Below are 25,431 nucleotides of genomic sequence, written 5' to 3'. Positions count from 1 at the left end.
GGCCACAGATGGCTCAAATATGTACTGATGAACGCCTCTGGCCCTCCTATTGGTTGTACCTGTTAGGAATGCTGCTGGAATAGTCCACCTGCTGCTGGGCTCGACCAGCCGACTGGCTTTTACTGGCATGCTAGAAGGCCCTGCAGCCTGTGCTTTTTTGTGAGCACTTCAGCCTACGCTCTTCAAGCAGCAGCATAGCTAGCAAACATTTCTAGGCAGGCAGAGGAAGAGGATTTTCTAGAGCTTGGATGATGCTGTTTTAGTGGCTCCAGTTCTCAGAAGGCACCGCACCTGTGCACTATGGCCATGCCCCATCCCTCTGAGTTGCACAGGCTCTGAACTGAAATCCCTCCTGATTCTGTACAATTCAAGGTGATTTAAAACCATTTTCATGTGTGTAATTTTATAGTTCAGTCCTAGCCACAGAGCTGGCTTTCCACCATGGTAGGGCAATATCCTTTTACGAAACTCAGCACCAGGAAACAGTGAATTGATCTTTACTTTGCCACATGCTCAGGAACTGCATCTCTGCTCTTCCATGCTCTAAGAGATTTTTGTTAGGGTGAGTGATGGAGAAGGCAGAGACAAAGCTCTCTTTGGTCCTCCAGGGATTCTCAGAAGGCTGTCTTGAAACAGCTGTAAGTTTTGTAATGGAAAGAGGCATACCTGGTTGCCAGACTGTGTTGCAATCAAGCCAAACTTTGAAGTAGATGGTGAATAATGTAGCTGCAGAGAAAGCATTCAAACCTCATGTCTAGGACCACAGCGGTACTGCACAGGTTTAAACTGCAGAAAGGTCTGTCAGGAGAGAGTCTGAGGGATGCTTTCAATGTTACAGTTTTAAAATGTGTGTAGGAAAGCAGCCAGAAAATGGCAGCATACATGTGTCTTTGTAATGGAATATCAGATGGCTGAAGGAATTACTCATGTGTCCTATGTGGGGAAAAATGTAGAAAAATGCACAGGTTTGAGCAACTTATGGCCCAATCCTAATTAGGACCTGTGCAGGGGAACAAATGTCCCCTTACCCCAAAGAGACCTCCAGGAGCCAAAAATCCCCTGCGGGATGAGTGTAGCCTGAGCAGGCACTGCATCACTGCACATTAGATTGGGTTGCCCATTCTGTAATCCTAGATATACTTACTGGAAAGTAAGTTGTATTGAAATCAGTAGGCCTTACTTTTATGTAAAGCTGATTAGGCTTTTATTAGCTGCATTGGGTCAATTTAGTGAAGGGTGGCATAGAAATGAATGAGTGAATGAATGACAAATACTTTCTGTCTCAGTGAGAAGGATCCCAGCAGATGTATCTGAGGTTTAGTGCTGTCAGCAAGATACGTGGACTTCCTCCTAAGACTCAACTTGCTATTGCCCTTTGCCCAGTTATATCAAGTAGATGACAACTCCTGACTCTGCTGCTGTCTCCTTGGAACTATAAGCTGAAAAATAAGCAGCTTATAATAATAAGCTGTATAGTTGTATATGTCAGTGGTTCCCAACATATTTTCTCTTGCATACCCCTTGGCAGTGCATTTCCATAAAATAGTACCCCTCATACTAGCAAAATGTAATTAATCTAGTTGCTGTTATTTTAAATTTCTGTGTTTTCAAATACTGATCCATATCTGATAATACACAAATGATGACCTGAAACTAGCAGTTGCTGGGGCTTTCGCAGCCAGCTAGCTGCCTTCCTTCCTGCCTTGCCAGCCCCACAAGGTATTCTAATATAGGCCTGTGTTTTCCCACCATTATTCAATTACTTTTCAAGTACCCCTAAAGGTCCTGGCAGGTACCCCTGGGGGTACATGTACCCCAGGTTGGGAACCACTGGTATATGTAAAAGATTCAGTACTTGCTAAAATCTGATATTTTATGTTCATCATTATCCATGTAAGTCTCATTAGGTCTTAAGTTTCATTAATTCACAACAAAATTACTGTCTTTAGGCAGAGTAATATTTGTGTAATTTGGACATCCTCCTACCTTCTCATTGAATGTTCTTACAAACTCTCAATCTCTTACAAATCATTCTCCTGGTTTCTCCCAGCTGCCCTTCCCTATTCATGATAACTAGGTACCAAAAACCAAATGTCTAGAGCCAGCCTTTTTAACATGCCCATTCATACATCATTTCTGCATGCTATCTATGCAGAAAACCATGCCAGATATACAAGTGAACCATAAAAGAAAGTACAGAAGCAAAATGCCATAATTGTATTCATATTCATAGCTGCAACTCTATCTTGACCCCCCAGTGCCTTCAGCTTCTGAAAACGCAGCCCTGAGAGTCAATGGCGCTAAACTCCTGAAATTGGCTCCTTGCCTTCTCCATGATCTTAAAGGACATGTTCTCCAATCCATTTTACTTCTCCTGCCTAAAATGCCAATGGAGAAGTGGACCACAGTGACAGTAGCCTAGATCACCAACTTGCTATCAGTTTACTCCAAGGCACTGGGATGGATGCCGTCGTTTGTACCAAAGTTTAGAGAAGCTGTGCAGGGCGTAGTGTGAATGCTCCAGCTGATGTGAAGATCCTGCCCTGGCATCTATAACTACATAACTGTCTGCGTATTTGTGTTGAATTTCTGCCTTTCTCCTCATTACATCACGTTGTTGTTTCCCAACTGCATTTCTTTTCTCTCTCTTTTCCTTCCGGTCTTGTGTCTCTCCCTCTTCTTTCTCCCGTCCTGAACCCCATAGACATGTCCAACTTTGACAACAATAATGATAATCGTAGAGTGGCAGATATGAGTCAACGCCATGACAATCTCTCCACAGTGACCAATGCCTTGGTAGGAATGAGCCCATCTTCCTCCCTCTCAGCCTTGTCCAGCCGAGCTGCTTCGGTCACCAGTCTCCATGACCGCATCATGTTTGCTCCAGGCAGTGAAGAGGCCATTGAAAGATTGAAGGTAAGAGCCATGATGCTTGACACATATTTTTGTGCTGCAGAAATATGGGAAGGAGCTTCTTAGAAATATTGTAAGTCCAGAAAAGACTGTGCAGGAAAGAATTTAAAGCTACCAGCTAATTGAACCAAAAACAGAAAAGAGCCTTATAGCACCTTAGAAAGTAACAGCCCAATCCTAACCCGCACTGAAATGGGGAGGCCAACTGACCTGTCCCGTATCCAGAGTGGGGTTGGGGAGGCCTGCAGCTTAGCCTGGGGCAATGGGAATGCATTGCCCTTATACTTGGTAACACTGCAGCAGCCCCAATGGGGCTACTTGGATCTGCGCTACTAAAAGAGGTGGTGCAGATCCAAGCAGCCTGGAGCTACATTGGGTCACCCTGGAGTGGGATAAGGATCTGGCCTAACTGCCTGGCCCCACCACCCACTCTGCCTTCCAGCCCACTTTTGTTAACACCTCCATTTCGCCCTCCCAAGCCTCTGCGCTGGCCTGACTTGGCTGGCACAGTCTTACATATGTGCCAGCAGCATGGGGCCCAGGTTGGCCTTTTGAAGGTAAGTTTTTAAGATGTTACAAGACACTTGAAGGCAATTGAAGGCAACTGATTTCATTTCACTGATTGATTTACATCCTCCAAAAGCAGAGCTGGGCTTTGTTTGTCAGGAATGATGCTAGGGTTGTTCTGATTACTACCTCTTAGAGCAGGAGTCTCTAAACCCCAGCCCAGGGGCCAGATGCAGCCTGTAGCCATCCACTATCTGGCCAGCGGCCAGCCTCTGATCCCCTGAAAGCCTCTGGCTCAGTTGACAAACACAACCAGAGTTGAGTTTGTGGGGTGGGGGAATGGGGGGGTCCATTTAAGTGTGTGCTTTATTTCTTGGGCTGTGTTCATGCTTGGAGAAGTCCTGGGCATTTGAGCCCATTCATTCTTCTAAGTGCCATCTCTAATGTATTTATTTCAATTTTATATTTAATTTTTTTTCTGGCCCTCGACACTTTGCCAAATATTTGATGTGGCCCTTTGGCCGCAAAGTTTAGAGACCCCTGTCTTAGAGAAAGGGTTGCAAGCTCAACCCTGTGCATTGTAAGCAGAATATTTTTAGTTCAAGCAGGTGATCATCATAAAATACTAATCTTTAACCTGTGCTCTACAGGAAACTGAGAAGATCATTGCAGAGCTGAACGAAACATGGGAAGAAAAGCTGCGTAGGACAGAGGCAATACGTATGGAGAGGTAGAATCTAGCTATTTTGTTTGTTACAAAAAGTTCACACTTGAGCATCACCTGGTTCAACATTTCACCAGTAGAGTGTGATTACTCTTAGGGCTGCTATGCACATTACGAGCCCTATAAAGAACTCACCTGAAACAGCCTGTGGTAGAGTAACAGAGACACTCTCCATTCTGTGTTGGGGAGCCCCGTGTATTACGGGTGGCAAAGTCTTCATGTTGAATAGTCACAACATTGAGGCTGTTTCAACTTGTATACTGGCCAGTGCCATGCCAGCCATGTGGCAAGCTGAGCCAGATTGCCTCAAGCAGTGAATGCTGCGCCCATCGGCCATCTCCAGAGTCACCTCTTACCATCTTTCTCTGTGGTCTTCTTTGCTCTGCTTCCCCTATTTACAAATAGAGTAGCAGAGCAGCTGGAAAAAGGAAGTCAGGAGGAGTACCGCCCATCTTCCAAAAAAAGGTGTCAGGGCCAGCCCATCCATGAAACCAATTGGGGTGGTCAATTCAAGCAGCAGATTTGTCAGGGGTGCTCATCCCTTGCTCCATGGATGGGTAAAGAAGGAGGGGATGGAGCAGAAGGGGAAATGTGGATTAGAGAAGACTGGTAAGCTAGACCATTGAAGATGCTCAGTAGAACCCTCAGGATGTTTTTCAAGATTTCAGTTATGTCTTTTTCTATTTTCCAGGGAAGCTTTGCTGGCAGAGATGGGAGTGGCTATGAGAGAAGATGGTGGAACACTGGGGGTATTCTCACCTAAAAAGGTTAGATTCTTCTTTTTCTTTTTTTATCCTCCACAGTATTCAGATATATGTTGAAATATACTAAGTATATAGCATATATTGATTTAAAATTTCTTTTAACCTTAATGCTCTGTTAATAACCAGAATTTCTGGTTACCTTTTGAATGTGTGAACCATCTTTGTCGAATTTGACTGTGATTATGCTATTACTTTACTGTTGGGTTGGCTTCTGAATGAAGCAGCAATAGCTCATTATTACAATCTCTCCCCATGTTAAATTGCTATTTAATTGCTTTAATTGCTAAGAAGGCCTTCCATGTGCATTCTGCTTTAGCTGCATACGACTCATTGCTTGCTCAATTTGAGGTTCTTTGCTTGGTTTCTGAGAACTTTTCCTCCCAGTGCTCTTTTTCTTCTCTTTCCAGCCTGTTTTCCTCTCATCCATCTCCTGTCCAAGGCCCCTCCTTCCCACATTAGACCTCTAACACTCATCCTCTTGAGCTGTCCTTTCCCTCTCAGTTTACTTTCCTCCCCCATGCTGTTGGCTTTCTAACATGAGGCTCTTCCTTCCTAGTCATGAAGCAACCCCTTACTTTCCCCTTAGCTTGCTTTCCTTGCTTTCTCTTCACTATTAGAGCTGCCTGGTCTTTGGGGCTGCTCATTCTCAAGGACGGTGGCTGCTTCTCCACTCCTTAGAAGATTGTGTGAACTGTATGAATATATGTTCTTTCTGTCATCTGTTCACATTTTAAGTCACAGCTCCTTGTCATTGAAATGTGTGGATTGGTGTTCTCCTTCAGTGCAGTGTGAGGGCAGAACTTTGTGGAAGCATCTGTGTCCAGACCTTCACTATCATGGGGCAAACTATTGAACTAGTGGGGTGTACAGGTCAATAACCTAACTGCAAGCAATGGGTATAAAGGCATAACACATTACAGAGCATAAAAAAATGCAACACAACCTTCATCCCTCTCAGGGGGCATGAATGTTACTTGAATAAACAATAACCCAATAAACCAATGCATAAGAGTTCATCTGTTCATCAAAGCTGTAATAATAATTGCTTTTGCCATGTTGCACGTTTGAGTTGCATTTCTTTCCCCTTTTGCCATATAGTTACCACCAGTTAAACCCCAGGATGTTTTCCTGGAAAGCGTAGGGGTGTACTCTCCCAAGCAGGTTGGTCTGGAGGGTTGTGTTGGAGTGATCTGTGTGATTTTTCTTCTGAACAATTTTTGTTTCATCTTATGTGTGCCAAGAAAATGCATTTTGTACATTATGACTAAAATAGCTGACTTACAAGGGCCTGAATTATTAGGGCAAGGAAAGGGAAGTAGCAGTAATGTTCAGCATAACTTATTTGCATTACACAATCATATCAGATCCAAGAGTGTCATAAGGTGCTTGCTTATTCAACCATATGATTCTGAGCAAGGTGAATTATGTGTTCTCTCAGTCTATTGCTCATTAGTAGAGAGAGTTCTGCGTCATACTATCCCTGCTCAGCAGAGGTGACAGGTGCTGAGAGATGTAACAGAGCTCAGTCAGGGTGGTTAGAAGATGCTCAGCTCTAGAAATGGGACTTTCAGTCAACTGAATTTAATCAGTTAACTCCCTTGCTTCTAATTGAGTAGTTAATGCTTATAGTATGTAGTTACAGCTTCTTAGTTGATTTGATTAACTAAGGCTAAACTCCATATTAGGTTAGGCCTGTCATTTACAGATATGCTTAATGTCAGACATAGACTAGAAGTGTCTTTTCCTTAATGAATAGCAACTACGGGGATCCGATCCAGCTAGAGACCTCAGTGTACAGTGAGGGTGGTTAATGCTGCAAATATTTGCTACAGATAGCCACTTCAGGGACCAGTAGCTGCCCCGGAAGTATTTTTTTGAGGCAATGGCACAAGGAGAAAAGTGCCAAACTCCTTTCCTGCATGTCATGGTCCTGAGCTGGACTGTGGCCCGCAACTCACTTTCACCACAGCTGTCATTGATCAAAAATAGTGTATTTCCAGTGTTAAACATACCTGTTCATGACAGGCTTAGTGTAATGTGTAGTTTGATCCTAATACAACTCAGAAAAAACACTCAGTTTTTTAAGATCCAAAGCTGTATTCTGGTTATATTCAGGCACTACACTAGAAATTTGCTTTCCACGAATTCTGGGGAATCAGTATTAAATGCTAGAAATTCAAGTTTACTTACTGATCCTATCTGAGCCTCATGCTACTGAAACTTACATGCTGAGACCCGGCTCAGGATAGGATTGGGCTATAGGTTTTATATATTATGTGAGGTAGAGATTCTGCACTTGGAAGCATCTGGAAGCACTTGAAGTACATGTCCATTTAAAAGTGCTTATTTATTATATGATCTACCAGCCTTTTGCATGAGTAAAAGGTTTCCAATTCTCTTTGCATGGCATTTAGATGGATGTGACGGGTTGCTATTAACTTTCCTAAAAGAAATAAAACCGTGATAATGTCTATAGTGGGCCTCAGCCATTTAGTCTACATTCTAGTTGATTGTGTTGAATCCTGACAGTAAGGACCACGCACATAGGGTAGAGTGCAATCCTTCCTAATTACATTGTGCATCTTCAATGAAGGCTGTCTTCAGTTTGGATAGAGATCTTAATATGTACATGTCATCACATCAAAATAATTTGATTCAGTATGGTGTTTCACCTTACTTACTATTAATAATTTATATTTCAATTAGTATTAAAGGTGCAAAATTTTTAATAACAGAAGTGGCCAACCTTTCACCTTTAGGGCTCCTGCAGCAATTGTGTAGAGGAGGGAATTTCAGCAGGGGCAGGTTGGCATCTCACAGATGTACGAATAATAGTTGAATTACGACCTTGAGGGTTAGAAATGTGATTGAGGAGGGTCATGGAGCACTTAACCCTACCAATTTCCCTAATAGCAATCTTCAGTGAGCCCTGATCCTGCTGCTATCCCAGAAAAAGTCTCCTGTTGACACCAATGAGAGCTTTATTCCAGGGTAAATAGCAACTGGATTGGAGAAACTTGCAGACTGGGATCATGGCAAGGGGATAGGGTTAAAGTCCTCCCTTGCCATTGCTCCAATCCACAAGGTTTCTTGCTGTTGCTAAGTATAGAAAAACAAAGTCCATCATGGCTAATGATGCTTTAAACTTCACGGTTTGACTTCTATGCTCAGACCTGAGTGGTAGGTACCTGAATAAAATGACTCGCTGAACATGTCTGATAGTCTTTGTGAAAATTTGATGACATAGCATAGAGATGGGTAGGGCCAGTGGAATGGTGCATTTAGATTACTTTCTCAGTGAGGATAGGCTTGTGAGACAGGTTAGACCTTCATCGTGGAAGACAAGGGAGAGGTTTATTCATTTTATTTTATCCTCCTTAGACACCACATTTGGTCAACCTAAATGAGGATCCCCTGATGTCTGAGTGCCTTCTGTATTACATTAAAGATGGAATAACAAGGTAAGGAATATGTTAATGATAGCAACTCTGTCAGAACTAGCTTCAGATTATCAGCATTGATATAATTGACTCCAGCAGGTGTGTGTTCAGATTTTCCTGTTGGGGGGGGCAGCAATAACCTGCAGGTGTGTGTGTGTGTGCCATCATGGAACAGCGATTGCCCCGGGGTGTGGGACTAGGGAGGTCCACCGCTGATGTTGGCCACCCCTGGTCTATACTGTAATAGTAAGTCTCTGGAGTCAGGAGTCTTTTCAGGTCTGATATATCTAACAGTGCAATCTCAGGCATTGAGTTCAGTGGGACTTACTCCTGGGTGAGTATGTTTAAGATTGCAGGCCAGGGTCCTTTAACTAGTGATATAGTAGACTAAACCTGGCATCTCATACTATTTATGTCTTTATTATTAAAAATGTTACATTGCTTTTCCTTCTAAAATCTTACATTGCCTTTCCTTCCTTCTAAACTGTTCATGGCAGTTTACAAAGCAAAACAAACATTCAGACAGAAGAAAACATTTATAAACCTCCTGAAAATGCTCTCCTTTTCTGGATTAGGGACTGTGGATATAAATGCACGGATGTGGATCCAAATGCACATGCAGTGGTGGTGCCTTGTTAGCCACTGATTTGGCATCCACTGATTTGACTCACCACTAATACCGGGGGGGGGGGTCCACATTTAACTGCCTTATAACAAGGAAAAAAGCACCAAAATTCAATTTCCTACCTTCGTGCTGTTAAACTGCACCAGTTGCAAGCTTCTTGGGGTCAAAGACAGCTTCAAAGACCCACTTCCAGGTTTCTTTCTCCTCTGTTCTCACCCCAGAATGTATTGGTATAGACACTGTACAGCATTCAGCTGCTAGGATGGGGTGAATGATGGAATCTAATGGAATGAAATTATTCTATTAGGAGCAGTGGACGAGCAAGAAACCTGGAAGAGGGTCTTTAAAGCTATTTTTCCCCTGATTTGGTATTCACTGATTTTTTTTTTAATCCACTGGGGGTTCCTGAACAGCATTGTTTTCAAAGGGATGTGCATTTGACCCTCATCCACAGTCTGGCATAAATAGTCATACTTAGAGCCCAGTCCTATGCATGTCTACTCAGCAGTAAGTCCCATTAGAGTCAATTGGGCTTAATCCCAGGTAAGTGTGGTTAGGATTGTGGGCTTAAATACCTTTCTTTACTAGCAATTAGATCTGGACTGGATCCTCAGTGGATTGCCTCTAGTGGATGTCTCTGATCTCATTGCCTAGAGAACTTCTCAGAACTCTGGCACCATCACCAAAAAAGAGAGGCCTGCTCGTTATATTGATGAATAAGGAGCAGAATTGAGATCCTGACTTCTCCTGATAGGATGACTTCTTTTGGTCTTAGTGGACATGGAAGTTGATATGGGAGAAGGCACTGATTAAGACCTGCTTTGCTCTCCAGAGCTGTCTAGATCACAATCAGCACTTTGAATTATGGGAAAAAGGAAACCGGTAGCTAGTGCTGATGAATTGCTGTGCTCCTTATATTAGCATTTTCCCCCTTACCTGCAAAGATCCAGTGTTCAAAGATGCCTTTTTGGAAACCTGATTCCTGAACAATTGTGTTTGTCCCTAACAGGGTTGGTCGAGAGGATGCTGAGAGAAGACAGGACATTGTCCTCAGTGGGCACTTCATCAAAGAAGAGCACTGCATATTCCGAAGTGACACGAAGGCTGGCAGTGAAGGTATTCCCATACAGAAAGCCTCATGATTCTCAGGCTTCTTTCCCCATGTAGTCAGAATCAAACCCTTTTAAAGTCATTGCCTGTCAACAGGTATGAAAAGTACCACTTTCTTCCTGCCTGCCTTTCAAAATGGAGAATTTAGCAGTGTTAACTAGACAGGGTAATTCTAGGTGCTGCACTCTAGTCTATCCTTTGTCTTCCCTTGTATTGATTATTCCATATTTTTAACAAGATGGGGAGATTATTGTTCCTGGTGCATTCATAGTTCATGCTTTGGGTCCCTTCGGGAAGAAAGGCAGGATAAAAATACTATTAATAAATAATAATAAATATTGTTTTCCCAATTTCTCTTGTGCCTTTTCCGTAGCAGTGGTGACTCTAGAACCCTGCGAGGGTGCAGACACCTACGTCAATGGCAAGAAAGTAACAGAACCTAGCATCTTGAGATCAGGTAGGTTCACTCTGAGAGAAAGGATTGGACAATGGGGACACAGGAGTAGATTAGAGGATTTATAAGATAGTGCTTTTCAAATGAATGAACTGTAAGCCACACAGGGCTGGAGTCGTAACAGTCGTTGTCTGAGAAGAGGAATTAATTGTTCTGAATGCACTGGTGTTCAAACATGCTTTGTACTGAAGTTGTTAGGGTGTAGTGGCTTGTATGTGTCCATGTTCATGGGACATTCTTGGTAGAATCTCTGTTGTAGGTCATTGTTGCAACATTTTAGAAAGGGATCCAGCGTGTGCAGGAATCTCATCCCATTTCCACCCATACACAAAAAAATGCACTCCCATCCCCACAGGAAATCGTATAATCATGGGGAAGAGCCATGTATTCCGATTTAACCATCCTGAGCAGGCGCGGCAAGAGCGGGAGCGAACCCCTTGTGCAGAGACTCCTGCTGAGCCAGTGGACTGGGCTTTTGCCCAGAGAGAACTGTTGGAGAAACAAGGCATTGACATGAAGCAAGAAATGGAACAGAGGTGAGTGGAAGGAGGAGAGTGGAGCAGCTCTGGGACAGGAACTGAGAATTAAGAGGAGCTTAATTGGATGTGTAGAAGGTGGAGTGGTAGCATATAGGGAGTGTCATGGTTCTCTGTAACCATCTTTATTGCTGTGCTGTTCTTTCACTTCCATTTCTGTACAGGCTTCAGGAACTGGAAGACCAATACCGGAAGGAAAGAGAAGAAGCTAATTATCTTCTGGAGCAGCAAAGACTTGTAAGTAGCAGCAGTGTTGCCTGTTTCACCGTATTCCAGAGCAGCAGAAAACATATAGTGATGTTTTGTAGTTGGTGGTGGAGATAATTATTTCCAAAATGGGGGTGGCCTTCCAGATAGCCTGCAACACTTGGGACACTTGAAGTGCCCTTGTGTCTACACACGTTCCTTGCACGGACCTGGAAGTGTCGCAAAAGTGCCGTCAATCACTGTTGCGCCACTGAGAGGAGAGATAGGCCAGTGCACATTCATGTGCTGGCCTCCCTGTGCTGACGCAAATCCTAGGCCTAGCAAGTATATGTCGGCCGAGCGGGGGGGGGGGCATGGGGAGGCCAGGGAGTAGGCAGGAAGAAAGCATTTCGCGGTGGGGGGAGAGTGGGTGGTGAGCGTTCCCAGGACAGGCAAGCGGGGAGTGAGAGGTGGAACCAGGATCCAGCAGTTATAGATTCACTGTTCTGCTCGTCAAGTGGCACAGATCCAAGTAGACCCATTGGAGGCTGCTGTGGCTTTCCCCGGGGTAAAAGGAAAAGTTCCCCCTTGCCTTGGGTTGAGCCTCAGACAGCCCGAAACTTGCACTGGATACAGTCCAGGCCTGCCTGTTCCAGCGCAAGTTAAGATTGGGCTGTTTGTTAGGAAGAGGGATAGTGATGACTATATTATTGTATCTCCCTTGCATGCAAACAAAATTCTTATACCATGACATAAATAACAGCTATTAAGTTGTGGAGCATAGACTCCCCACAGACTCCATTTAACATTCCACACAGTTTACGATTAGAAACGTTTTCAGAGATTATATGTAGGCTGGCAGCTTCTCATGATTGTGCGTCTCTTGACAGTAGTCAAATAAATTGAAATGGTGGTGATGACGAAGGAAAGGTAAAGATCGGATTGTTACAGAGAATCAAATCATTTTTTCTGTTTTACTAGGAATTCGTGGCATCAGAACACAGCAATCATAAAGAAGATAATAACAGTATTTATTGTTCATCCTTTTAGGATTATGAGAGTAAATTGGAGGCTTTACAGAAGCAAATGGACTCAAGATACTACCCTGAGGCCAATGAGGAAGAGGAAGAACCTGAAGATGAGGGTAAGAATTCAGTGAAAAGAAAGTGACTCTCTAGGTAATTCCTTATGCAGTGATTTATATTTTGCTACAGATACCCAAATACAAAGAACACACATGCTGTGTCACGTGTGAAAGGCTCATGTATTTGCTGCTGGTCCATTTTAAAATGCTTGGAAGCAGTAACTAGGGAAGGATCAAGCTACTGTTTTCATATATTTGGAACAATCAGTGAATGACACACACTTGTACCCTCACAATTGACACAGGTATTTTGAGTCAAAAACTGCCCTATGTTTCTGTTTACAAAAATACCTTGCACTTTTGTATGGTTAGGGAACAGAGCAAAAGTAAAAAATTGATGAATGCTAAAGCATTACTTCATTTAGTTTGCAAATTTAATTTGGGCAGCGAAAAACAGATCAGACGGAAAGCTCTTCAACCTCTCCAGACTGAGAGCAAAGTCCAGCTGAAATGTCTGTGTGACTTCCTCTTTGCTGACGATGCAGCTGTCACTACTCACTCTGCCAAAGATCTCCAGCAGCTAATGATTCATTTTAGCAAGGCCTGCCAAGATTTTGGACTGACAATCAGCCTGAAGAAAACACAGGTCATGGTTCAGGATGTGGACTCACCTCCCTGCATCACAATCTCTGCGCATGAACTGGAGGTTGTCCATGACTTTGTGTACCTTGGCTCAGTGATCTCTGAAACTCTTTCTCTCAATACCGAGCTAAACAAACGCATCAGTAAAGCAGCTACCATGTTTTCCAGACTCACAAAGAGAGTCTGGTCCAACAAGAAGCTGACGGAACATACCAAGATCCAGGTCTACAGAGCTTGCATCCTGAATACACTTCTGTACTGCAGCGAGTCATGGACTCTTCGCTCACAACAGGAGAGGAAACTGAACACTTTCCACATGTGCTGCCACACATCCTAGGCATCACCTGGCAGGACAAAGTTCCAAACAACCCAGTCCTGGAACAAGCTGGAATCCCTAGCATGTATGCACTGCTGAAACAGAGACGCCTGCGTTGGCTCGGTCATGTTGTGAGAATGGATGATGGCCAGATCCCAAAGGATCTCCTCTATGGAGAACTCATGCAGGGAAAGCGCCCTGCAGGTAGACCACAGATGCGATAAACGGACATCTGCAAGAGGGATCTGAAGGCCTTAGGAATGGACCTCAACCGGTGGGAAACCCTGGCCTCTGAGCGGCCCGCTTGGAGGCAGGCTGTGCAGCATGGCCTCTTCCAGTTTGAAGAGACACTTGGCCAACAGACTGAAGCAAAGAAGGAAGGCCCATAGCCAGGGACAGACTGCACTTGCTCCCGCTGTGGAAGGGATTGCCACTCCCGAATCGGCCTTTTCAGCCACACTAGACGCTGTTCCAGAACCACCATTCGGAGCACGATACCATGGTCTTTCAAGACTGAAGGTTGCCAACTACCGGCCTGGAACTGCTCTGGAGCAAGTAGTACTGACCTGGAATCCCCTGCAGTTATCTAAAACCATAGATAACAGGGATGCCCCACCCGCAGCCTCCAGAGGAGAGGGAAGCTGCGGGGAAGCCCTGGCTTACCTGGCCCTCATAATGTCTTTTAAAGGCATAAAAACTTCCAGTTTTGCTGAAAAACTGGAAGTGACTTTTTTCACTGTTAACAGCCATTCTGAGGCATGCAAGGTATTGAAAGTCAAAGTATTGCTATACTTCCCCAAGAGGAGAATAGCATTTCTCATGTCATTTCTAGGATACATTCTCTGCAGATGTATATGTTTTACATCATAAGCAGTGAGAAGCTGAATTGTTCACCTAGCAGCTTATATTGGCAGTGCGTCTTTCGTAGGGCTGCTGCAGCTAGCACAGTGCTAATTGCCCCTAAGACAGTTACAAAAACCAGGCAGATTTGTGTAGCTTAACGAACAACTTCATTCTGCCGGTTAGTCCTTCAAATTATTGAATATTGTCACAGTGCAATATCAAAAGGTGTGGATAAATGTGTGGATAAGTATTGACACTTGTTCTGGCCTTGTGCAAGTGTGAATGATGTGGTAAGTGGGTTTATTTAGGAGCAAAAGTGATCAGAGCACTACCAGGAGATCAGTTATGAACTAGAGGCTCAGGCAGGAGCAGGACAAAAGGCTCATATTGAACAGGATCTTGCAAGCAAGCTGGGCGGTCACACTGCAACAACATCTTCTTTCTTCCTTTGGTATCTTTTTCTAGTGACTGTTGGTTGGTTCCAGGAAATGTGATTAACTGACAGCAGTCCACTAAAATTGAGTGTTGGGAGAGTTAGGACAGACAAAAGAAAATATTTCTTTACTCAGTGTGTGGTTGGTCTGTGGAACCCCTTGCCACGGGATGTGGTGACGGCATCTGACCTGGATGCCTTTAAAAGGGGATTGGACAAGTTTCTAGAGGAAAAATCCATTACGGGTTACAAGCCATGATGTGTATGTGCAACCTCCTGATTTTAGAAATGGGCTATGTCAGATGGAAGGGAGGGCACCAGGATGCAGGTCTCTTGTTATCTGGTGTGCTCCCTGGGGCATTTGGTGGGCCGCTATGAGATATAGGAAGCTGGACAAGATGGGTCTATGGCCTGATCCAGTGCTGTTCTATGTTCTTGGAGTGAATTTTTTTCAGAATGGTACAAGAACAAAATACGAAGTATTCAAAAGTTCAGGGTGTCTGTTCTAGGTCATTAGACCCTGGACAAAATGTTTTTCCTTCTTGTCATTGGAGTGAGAAGCACTCACAAAACAGCATATCAAAGGCATAGAAAAGGCTGTATTGGGATCACAGTCAGTGGAGTCTGTCCAACGATGGGGGCCTAGTGAGGTGAAGCAGGGTAGAGTCTACTGGGCCAGTCTGAAGAGTCAGTCAAATTGCAGGGCTGGCTTGGAAGCAAGGGTTTTACAAGGCCTGGCAGGAGGGAGAGAAACAGCTGGCCATGTCCAGGCTCAGTTAGCTCTTACTGGGGCGTGTGAATGAGGACTTGCTCTTAGAGTGACCTTGTGGAATCTTTGTCTCCCCAGTACAATGGACAGAGCGGGAGTTTGAGCTGGCACTCTGGGCTTTCAGGAAGTGGAAGTGGTACCAATTTACATCTCTCAGGGACCTGCTGTGGGGCAATGCCATTTTCCTGAAGGAAGCCAATGCCATCAGTGTGGAGCTGAAGAAAAAGGTGAGCAGTTTCTTTCACAGCCACTGCTGCTGATGGGGCTTGTTTTAATTTTTCTTTACCGTTTCTTGCATTGTGATTGAACGCCAGGCAGATCAAACTGTCATATTACAGAGTAAGTATTAGGATGTGTATGTTAGAAAGTGTCACAGTTTAGCAAGGGCCAGGCCACAGGGAATACCCACAAAGCAGCAGATCAAAGGTATAAACAAGGCCACGGTTGGGCATAGTCCAGCAAGTCAGTTAGCAGTGGGGGCGAAGTGAGATGAGGGCTGCTCTGCTTTGCTACTCTGACAAGTTGCTTAGATGGACTTCTGGGCCAACGGAGTGGGGGGGGGGGTGTCAGCTGACTCAATCCCAGCAGTAGTCCTAGAGCAGTGCTACTCAAAAGTGGTGGTCCATAGACTGGTCATGGTGCCAGTCCATGAGCCATTGGCTTCTGGTCCATGGCAAGTTTCCAGGAAAGAAGGAAACACTTGTAATAATATGGCACAGTTATGGTCTGGGTTCCTGGCACATTGGGCAAAATAATTGCCAGTCCGCCACATCAGATAGTTTGAGGAGCAGAGTGCTGCTCTAGAGGGTACTTTTCCTCCAGGAAGTTTGACTGAAAGGTAATTGTCTTTAAAGCCCTATACATGGGACCAAATGCAACTGCACATCAGGTTTTAAAATAAATAGTAATAACTCAGATGCAATGAGAATGAAAAGGGTGTTCCAAGCAGTGAGTTCTGTGCATGAAGTAATACTAATGAGCAACACTGGTGATTTACTTCCAGGTTCAGTTTCAGTTCGTACTCCTCACAGACACTCTGTACTCACCTCTGTCTCCGGACCTGCTTCCTCCGGATGCTGCCAAAGACCGTGAAAAGCGTCCTTTCCCAAGAACCATTGTGGCTGTGGAGGTGCAGGACCAAAAGAATGGAGCAACCCATTATTGGACCCTAGAGAAACTCCGGTAGGTAGAGATGTTTTAGTAGCACCACAGGCTGGCGGATAAAGAGGGAGAGGACCATTTTAAAAAAATGTATAAATATCAGCCTTTTTGGATTTTAAGTATTTGCCACTGCCAAAGTCTCATTTCAGATTGTATCCCACATGGCTGCTGTTTGTCCTTGAAGAAAGCTCCAGTGAGAACTTCCCTCTCATGGCAAATAGCTGGTGTGTGCATGTATATGCGATCCATATTGGATCTCAAAGGGTTAAAATCCCCTCCTTCCACTGTGACCCCAATCATGCAATAGATGCTAGATAGGTCTAGTTTGACCCTAATAGTTACAATTTTGTATAGAAAGGTCAAAAAAGATGTTTTAGTCTTCAGTTCTTGTGATCTAGGATGATCCTTATAGCCCACATTGCTATTCTCTCATCACCTTATTGGCATGTGCCAAAGCTTGGATGAGCTTGACCAGATCATAATATGAGATGAAATTTGGTTGCTACACAGACCAGAGCAGTCATTTGTCTACCTTGTCTCTGCATACCAAATGACAGTCACTGGTGATTGTTTGAATAGGTGTGAAAAGATAGCTCCTTACGTAAATTTGTACAAACTGATTGTGTTATTTGAGAAGCTCTTCATCTACCAATCGCAAATAGGGATGGAGAGTTTTTTCCATTTATTATTGTGTCCCTAGTGAGCAGAGCAGAATTCAGCACTCATGTAGTATTCATGCTTCTGAGGCCATGCAGGTAGGAGAGTGGGAAGTCCATTGGGTAGACCAATGGGGACTCACAGCCCAATCCTGTGCATGGCTCCTCAGAAGTAAGTTCCATTGAGTTTATTGGAGCTTACTTCCAAGAAAGTGTGTATAGGATTGCAGCCTTGCTCAGCCACAATTATGTGAATTAATTTATTTTTTTCTTTGCAATTGCAGACAGAGGTTGGACCTGATGCGGGAGATGTATGACCGGGCGGCTGAAGTACCCTCTAGCGTGATAGAAGACTGTGACAATGTGGTGACGGGTGGAGACCCCTTTTATGACCGCTTCCCTTGGTTCAGGCTGGTTGGCAGGTGAGAGCTTTGATCTGCCTTTATCTAAACATCATGCCAAATCAAAGAGATCCCAAAAGAAGGAAATGCTCCAAGGGTGGATAAAAGGCAGTTGGTGCTGTGCAGCCCAAGTATTCCTTCCACAGTGTGGCAAAGACTGCTAGACTTCCACATCAAGGCACCTGTAGAGCATCTCACTCTTTGTAGACATCTGTAGACACTCTGCATAGCATCCCACTATGCATCTGCATAGCATCTCATTTATGTTCTGGAATGGATTGTCTTTCGTTTCCATCAGTGCGGGGGACCCATTATCGTAATTAGTGGGTACATTCTTCATACCTGTTATACATGTAGACACACTCACATATCTACTGATATAGTCTTTTTGGAATGCAATGCCTGGTGTCCCAGTACATGATGCCCTAAAGTACATTCTCCCTTTTAACACCACCACTGGTGGCTGGAATTTCATACAGTAAGGTCAGATGTTTAACCACACTTTGATCCAGGATGACTGTAGTAGCTCACAGTTTGTGGGGCTTCTGCAAGCTACATCTTGTGGCCCTTCAGTAAGGATTCCTTGCTTATAGGTTGTGGCTTCTGGACTGGCAGGATTGTGATAACGGATCCTTAGTATATACAGCATATATAAAAAGATACTCCTGGCTGGTTTGACATGGGTACTGTATTCTTGTGTTGGAAATAAAAATAACTTGCGAGATGTAATGTGATTAAGAAACCCTGCTATAAGATTTGTACATTTGTGTGTGTGTGCGTGTGCTGTTTGGAGTGTGAATATATGCCTATATACTTCTTAGTATATAATGTGTGTTCTCATGTGCTTCCCATGCAACTTTCAGAAAAATGTGATGTCATCAGTTGGGAGTTGTTGGAGGCTGGGTTGAAAGGGTGTGCCATTGAATTTAAACGAATTTGGGTATATGCAAGATATGATCCATTGTCATGATTCTTAACTGAATGGCTCCCCTTACCAATGGATCACAAGAATCTTGTTTATAAAGCTTCCTAGTTCCACAGTTGTTTCAGTAAAATTCAGTAGGTGGTTCCTATCAAACACATTAGCTCTTCACAATTTTCAGCTGATGGCATTTTGTCGCTCCTCTGTTAGATGTGTTTGGTCTGGAAGGTTTCACCCCTTCCCCCTCCTTATTAACACTGCTTCATGGTTTAAAAGAAAAGGCAAAGCAAGCCTAGTCTCTCTGTGTGTTTGGAATAGCTGGTGTTAACCTGTCTCCTATCTTGTTGTACTAACCTTAGTTCAGATATCTCTGGCTGCAACAGCTCTCCTATTTTCAACACATGCATGAGCGAGCGCATGGCTGATCTCACCCCCTCCCCCACCTTCTCGAACCCTGACTCCGACATCACCGAGCCTGCTGACGAGCAGCACGTGGGGAAGGAGGAGGAGGAGGAGGAGGAGGACCTGGAGGAAGACATCTTTCCGGAGTACCCGCTGTATGATGGCCAGGATCCATTTTACGACCGCTCCCCCCTGTTCAGTTTAGTAGGAAGGTTGGTGAGGTCTTAGGAGAGCATGCTGGGAAGGAACTAGCTCTTTCGCATAAGAGACCTGCTTTCTGACACTATTCCCATTTTAAGGCACTTAGAGAGAGGTGAGCATTCAGACAGAAGTGGACAAAAAGGGGAAAAAAGCAAGTGTCTGAGCATGTGTAAAGTGCCACCCAGTGACTAGCAATAAAACAAACAAGAGAGAGTGTTTCTAGAGACACAGGAACTTTTATGTGGATGTCTGGTTCTTCCAGCAGAACCAGAATTTCTGCAGTTGGTGTTTACCCTGGCATCTAAAGCTTTTTAATTTTTTTAATAACTGCATTTTATACCCAAAGTCTCAAAAAAAAGAAAAGAAAAGACAGAATATTCTCCTAGAAATCACTTCGTAGTGAAGCCTCTTAAGCTGGCTCACAATATCCTCTTAATTCTGTGTGCATTCACTTGTGTGGTGGGATACCTGCCAAAGCTAGTGGCTGCTTTTTGGACCTGTGTAGATTGTGAGGATCATAGTTTTAGTACAGTTGGTTGTTGATTGTGAAGTAGGAGATAGGGTGATAATAAGATGTACCACTGCAAAAAAAAAAAAAAAAAGTAAGATACCAAGAGGCCATATCAGAGGGAAAGGTGGTTGATAGTATGTTCTCCAATTGATATTCAGAAAGAGGAAATAAATCTCAAAAGTATTTCCATAGAAACTGGGCAAGCATCTTTGGTTTGCGTGGGTCAGTAATACAAACCTGCCATTTTGGGTGTTTGCCTTTACAGAGGTTGGAAGTTAGACTTTCACAACACTGCAGCAGAGGGATGACTTTTTGCAGGTGAATCCAGGATGTGATTGGAAAGACACTTTATATGGTCTTCCAGTCCCACTTCCTTGAATTGTCCCACCTAGTAAGGGGAGATATTTTGGCCACATTGCAGTTCAGCAGAGACCAATACTGGAGAGAAATCTTTCCTGGGGAGCAAACATGATCATGTCCACCATATTCTTCTAAAAGCAATAATGTAAAGGATTGCCACAAAAAATAAGGGGCTGGTCCTATGTGAACCCCTGTAATTTAAGCCCTGCCCCAGACCTCTGTGGGGTCCTTCAGAGGACCACATTCAGAAGTTTATAACTCAGGAACTGTTAACTTTATACTAAACTTAATTATTGGATTAAGTTAGGTTCTTTCCTTGGTGTTCAGGAAAGATGTTACACTGATGGTTACCTCCTAGTTTTCTATGATTTAAGTAGAATTCAGAGAAATGGGAGCACGCGAGGGACAAAAATGGCCTAGAAAATTCAGAGAGGGAGATGGGGAGGAGTCTAGCAGTCTCAGACCGAAAGAGCTGGCTTCTTCCTTCCTTTTTTTCTCCTCTTGGGGGATTTGAGATTTTAAAATCAACAGGCCAATAGCTCAATGAGGGATCACCCTCTCCCCCAATCCTGTGAACTGTTCTTGGGGGTCTTTCGAGTCTGACAAAATTGACTCCCCCATGCAGCAGCTGTGCCGTTCACATTTCTCGTGAAGTGTGCTTTGATTGGATTCTTGTCTTTGATTTTTTTTCTTTTTCCTTATTTATTTTTTTAGCTGCTGGCTCTATCTCCAAAGCTTTAGCAAAATTGGGGGTTATTTCACTTTTGTCTTCCTTTTGAAAGGCTTTTCTTTGGTCTGAGCATGCCATCTTTGCACCTCACCAATCTTGTGGTTAGTGCCTCTACCCTACCCCCTTCTTTTAATGACACACAGCCTTTATCTGCTTTCCTTTACCTACCCTCTACCTATTTGTCTGCCCCACCTCACTTCCCTCCCTCCCCCTGTTTTCTTATTGCTTCTGTCCCTCAATCTGCCTGTTCCTGAAATTTGTTCCTCTTCAATCTTCTGGGTTTCAGCCTGTTTTATCATGTGCCATTGTTGGGTATGGTTATAATGGAATTCCAACAGATGGTCACTCCAAGCTTCCTCTTAGCCATCCAATTTCAAAACAGCCAATTAAGGGTTCATATGATGAAGATGCTGGAGGAAAAAGGAAAATGTTTTGAGAAGGAAATTATATGTCCTAGAGTCCTATGATGGCTTCTAAATATATACATGGGGACTTTTCTAAACTTTGATTACCTGTTTTTGTGGGGAGGTGAGTTTACTGTGCTGTTGTCATCCTGAGGCTGTTTGGAAAAGATTAATGGGAACTGCAGATGTCTAGCGTAGGTGGGCTCATGTGCTAGGTAATATGAGGTCCAGAAACAAGGAAAGTACTTTACAGGTTTCCTAGACAATTTCCTATATGTGTTGAGATCTGGTCCCAAGCCAGCACACTAAACCGACAGGAAACAGCTTTGTTGTTTGCCTTGTGGCACAGCTGAATGGTATGAATGGCAAGTTGAAATTTAATTCTTAACTGAACTTTTGGAGGAAATCACTGTAGTTATATTGTTTCCTCCTCAATTTAGGACAGTGATTTTTCATCCTTTTGTGTCTCACTGTACGCTGACAAGGTATTACAAATTGTCAAGGCACACTATCAGTTTTTTGACAATGGACAAGGCACTCCATGATGTTGATGAGGGGCTCACATCCTCCAATGGCCCTATTAATAAATGACCCTCCCCCAAACTCCCCCGGCACAACAGCAGAACATTCGCGGCACACCAGTGTGCCATGGCACAGTGGTTGAAAATGGCTGATTTAGGGCCTTGGTAGTTTACATCTCTGTAATTCTTGACAGCGGGTGCAGGAGCTTTTACTGAATTAAAGGCACACATAGTTAGGCATTGTATTAATCCCCCTTTGCCCCAAAAGGGGGTAAAGGGCTCTTTTTGAAAGAATACACAACTTGAATAATAATGGCTTTCTCCTCAACCTTTAAAGCAAGAATAAATTGTTAATTTCCTCTCAGTAAAGTCCATAATGGAAAAATGTGATGTTCTAAATTTTAGACAAAGGAAGCTAAACAAACAATGGCTTGAAGGGAAATAAAATCCAGGCTATTTATAATTGTGAGGTAAAAATTAATAGGCTTTTCTTTTTGAATATCTGCAGATCCTTTCAGTTAAGTGCTTGTTCAGTGAATCATTAATATAAAAAATAATGCATAGCTAGTTCCATTTCCCCTGCAGTCATTGTTACTGCCTTCTGTTCATTGTATCTGAATGTAACTTGTCAGGGATGTGAGCTATAATCACTTTTAAGTTGGAGTATCTATAAGCTATGAAAGATCTAATGAAACAAACACATTTATTTGTTTGAAACAGGTGGCTAGTATTTAATAGCCCATAAATAGCTCTTTTTCATTGATCTGATAAACTCTGATAAAGAGCAGCACATAGTTCTGTCTTCTCCATAGCATCTGGACAGCCATAAATTTTTCTACAGTGGTATAGAGGTACATTTTAAATGTAGATGCTCATCATAACACCCCTCCATAGCTACACCCCATTAAACTATAATGGAAAAAAGTAAACTCTAAATGTCTTCATTAGAGTGTTTTCTTCTCCTGCCATTTATTTGTTTTGAAATGTATTATATTTTATTTAAAGATCTAGCTCATTTCATCCTAAACTCTTGAAATGAGTTACAATAGTTTTAAAACAAATGTATACATATTGGAAAAATGGAATTAAAAATATTCTAAATAATATAGAAAGTATGATTTATATGCTAGCCTATGCATGTTTATTTGGAAGTCCCACTGTATTCAGTAGGACTTGCTCCCAGGTAAATTTGAATAGGAGTGTGGCGTTAATGTAACAGGAATTAAACACTATCTGTTAGGTGGCTCTTGGGAATGATGATTGACTGGATGCTAACTTATGTCCCTAGGCAGATTTCTCCATTTGTCTCCTGCTGAGACTGATGCTTATTCTCAGCTAAGATCCTTTTTAAAAAGTTTCAATAGCTGCATCCGAGCCATCCTGCTGATGTTGCCACTCCTCTGTAAGAAAAATTCCTGGACTCTACTTCCTCTCCATAGCTCTTCTTCTATGCATCTTGTCGTTAGACTTGAATGTCTATAAATTATTTTTGAGAATATATCCCTTACTTGTTATTACTGAGTTTTTCCCCCTCACAAGAAATGCTATTCAGAGCTATTCAAACTGGTGTGTCGCGATGTCCCAGCCTGACAGCCCTGGCCTCTGCCCCCTTAAGGGGCAGGGGCAGGGAGAAGGCAGCAACGTGATCCCCAGGATCGTGTCACTAAGGGGGGCTTCAGGGACTGGGATGTATTCACTAGTTCCTGCAGCAGCCTGTTGGGGGTGCGGGGAGCCCTGCGCGACCCTCTGCAGGTCTCCCTGACATTCCAAAAGTGAAAGTGGAGCAATAGTGCTCCACTTCCACAAAAGCGGAAGTGGAGCGCGATCGCTCCGCTTTCACTTTTAGAAGCCTGGGGAGCCCTGCAGATGCTTGCGCAGGGCTCCCCGCACCCCCAACAGGCTGCGGCTTCCCCCCACCCCCACTGCCTCCCTTCCCTTCCCTGCAAGGACTTACTGTGGTCCTCAAACTCCCTGAGAGTTTGAAAACTGCAGTTTTAAGTAATCCTTTGCAGAGTAAAATTCTATTCAAGTGCTTAATGCTTCATATTTATATTTGTGAGTGTCAGGTGAGTTTGTGGTACTTGTTCACAAGATTTAAAATTAATGTGATAATTTCCATGGGAACACTTTAGATTAGTAGGGAATGAGCCTATGAAGCTACTCAGGTTATTGGTGCATCTAGCTCAGTATTTTCTGCTGTAACCAGCAGCAGCTCTTCAGGCAGTGGCCTAGCTGTGCGTAGCAGGCGCTCCTGCGCATTGCCATTGCTGCCTGGAATGGCTCTGATGGTGACAGGAGCCACTTACACGGTGAGTTGTGGCACTTGTAGTACATACTGCCCTCCCCGTAGCTACGCCACTGTCTCCAGGCAATCTGTTCCCACTATGTGAGATCCTTTTACAGGGAGATGCAGAGGACTGATATCAGAACTTTCTGTGTGCAGAACATGCAATTTGCCACAGATTATGCACACATCTGAAACTCACACTGAAATCTGATTCTAGGGGAGCATGATAAATTTATAAATTGGGCACATATTCATCATGTAAATTGAAAGATAAATCAAGAAAAACTGTTATAATCATAGGTCTCACTGGAATATTTTAATTTTTATAAAGTGGGATATTGTTACCAAAACATAAGGAAAAAAATTTCCTGTTTTTATTAATATTATTTTAAAAATTTATACCTTTTCCCTCTGACCAGGACTCAGAGTGTTTTATGGCCCAATTCTATTCAGACATTACGCCAACATCACATGAAAGCCAGTATGACATCCATCCTATCCTAAGCCTGCCCTAGGATGGCACACTGATGCCGACACAAGGGCCAAATGCTAAGAACTCAGTTCCAATGTCGTAAATGGATGCGCTTACACCAAATTCCAAATAGGATTGGGCTGTCCTTTACCTACGTATGTACTGGTTCTGTTCCAGAGGTTTGAACGCTCAAAAACATACATATCTTGAGACATCCTGCTATTTCTGACCCAACGCTGTTGCTCCTGCGAGAAAGCACCATTAAAGGATATACGCCTACACAAAAACACCAACACTTATGTATGTAACTCAAGAAGCCATCATATAGCAATGAACACAACTTTGCCGTAACTACCATTATAGCACCATAATCAGACCACATGTCACAGGCCTATAATCTTTCATCTTTATTGTTAATAACCAACTGTTCAACCTGCAAATAAGTAGCTAAAGCAATGTGAAAGGGAAGAGTTGGGGAGTTTTCATGAGCAAAACAAATAATTAGTTCGTAATATGAACATAAAGCATACAATAGTTACCACGTGCATTGGATGCTTCTTTCACTTAAATGTGAAAGATGCTTTACTTGTATTGTGCATTAACAACGTGGGGGAGACTGCAGCATATTGTGCTCTTCATGGGCACTTGTTTTCTTCCCTGGGTAAGATAGGAAGCAGATTTGAAATTCAGCTTGTCTCTCTTGAACTCTGAAAGCATTGTTTTCTAGAAGTGCCCCCCCTCTTTCTGCCTTATTCTATTTGTCTTTGTTACTCTCCTCCAATCCCTTCCGTCTTTGCTCCCTCTCCCCTCTGCCCCTTTGCCCCACCATTAGTCAGCAGCAGGACCTTGGACGAATGACAGCACCCAGGGTACTAGTTGCCTAGTCTCTCCTGCCAGAGGTCCTTTTTCTAGTTTCCTTGTTGCACCAGCACAGCCCCCCTTCCCTCCCTTCAGCCATGGGAGCTGACAGAACGAGAGGTACGCTATGCTAGCGCTCACTAACTCACGACATTTTTGCTTCACTGCTCAGTACAGGAGCTCTGCTCTAAGCACGCTG

The 25,431-nt window shown here is 43.5% G+C and overlaps 1 protein-coding gene across 17 annotated transcripts in view; it reads left to right on the top strand.

Moving 5' to 3' along the window:
• The window catches only part of KIF1A (kinesin family member 1A), a 114,508-nt gene that overhangs the window by 40,786 nt on the left and 48,291 nt on the right, over positions 1 to 25,431 (top strand). For 7 of the 17 annotated variants that reach the window (XM_066621194.1, XM_066621193.1, XM_066621192.1 and 4 more), the window contains 12 exons: positions 2,783 to 2,916; positions 4,071 to 4,150; positions 4,836 to 4,911; positions 8,290 to 8,369; positions 9,983 to 10,089; positions 10,457 to 10,540; positions 10,893 to 11,073; positions 11,238 to 11,310; positions 12,310 to 12,403; positions 15,425 to 15,573; positions 16,350 to 16,528; positions 17,448 to 17,585. In XM_066621194.1, coding sequence (XP_066477291.1) covers positions 2,783 to 2,916; positions 4,071 to 4,150; positions 4,836 to 4,911; positions 8,290 to 8,369; positions 9,983 to 10,089; positions 10,457 to 10,540; positions 10,893 to 11,073; positions 11,238 to 11,310; positions 12,310 to 12,403; positions 15,425 to 15,573; positions 16,350 to 16,528; positions 17,448 to 17,585 — 1,375 coding nt within the window. Of the gene's footprint in view, positions 1 to 2,704; positions 2,917 to 4,070; positions 4,151 to 4,835; positions 4,912 to 8,289; positions 8,370 to 9,982; positions 10,090 to 10,456; positions 10,541 to 10,892; positions 11,074 to 11,237; positions 11,311 to 12,309; positions 12,404 to 15,424; positions 15,574 to 16,349; positions 16,529 to 17,447; positions 17,586 to 18,845; positions 19,101 to 25,431 lie in introns of all 17 variants that reach the window. The other 10 variants (XM_066621186.1, XM_066621185.1, XM_066621184.1 and 7 more) reach the window with 4 other exon arrangements.

The sequence above is a fragment of the Tiliqua scincoides genome, chromosome 3, assembly GCF_035046505.1.
Source record: "Tiliqua scincoides isolate rTilSci1 chromosome 3, rTilSci1.hap2, whole genome shotgun sequence".
NCBI lineage: Eukaryota > Metazoa > Chordata > Lepidosauria > Squamata > Scincidae > Tiliqua > Tiliqua scincoides.
This window is presented reverse-complemented; position numbering and strand designations above follow the sequence as displayed.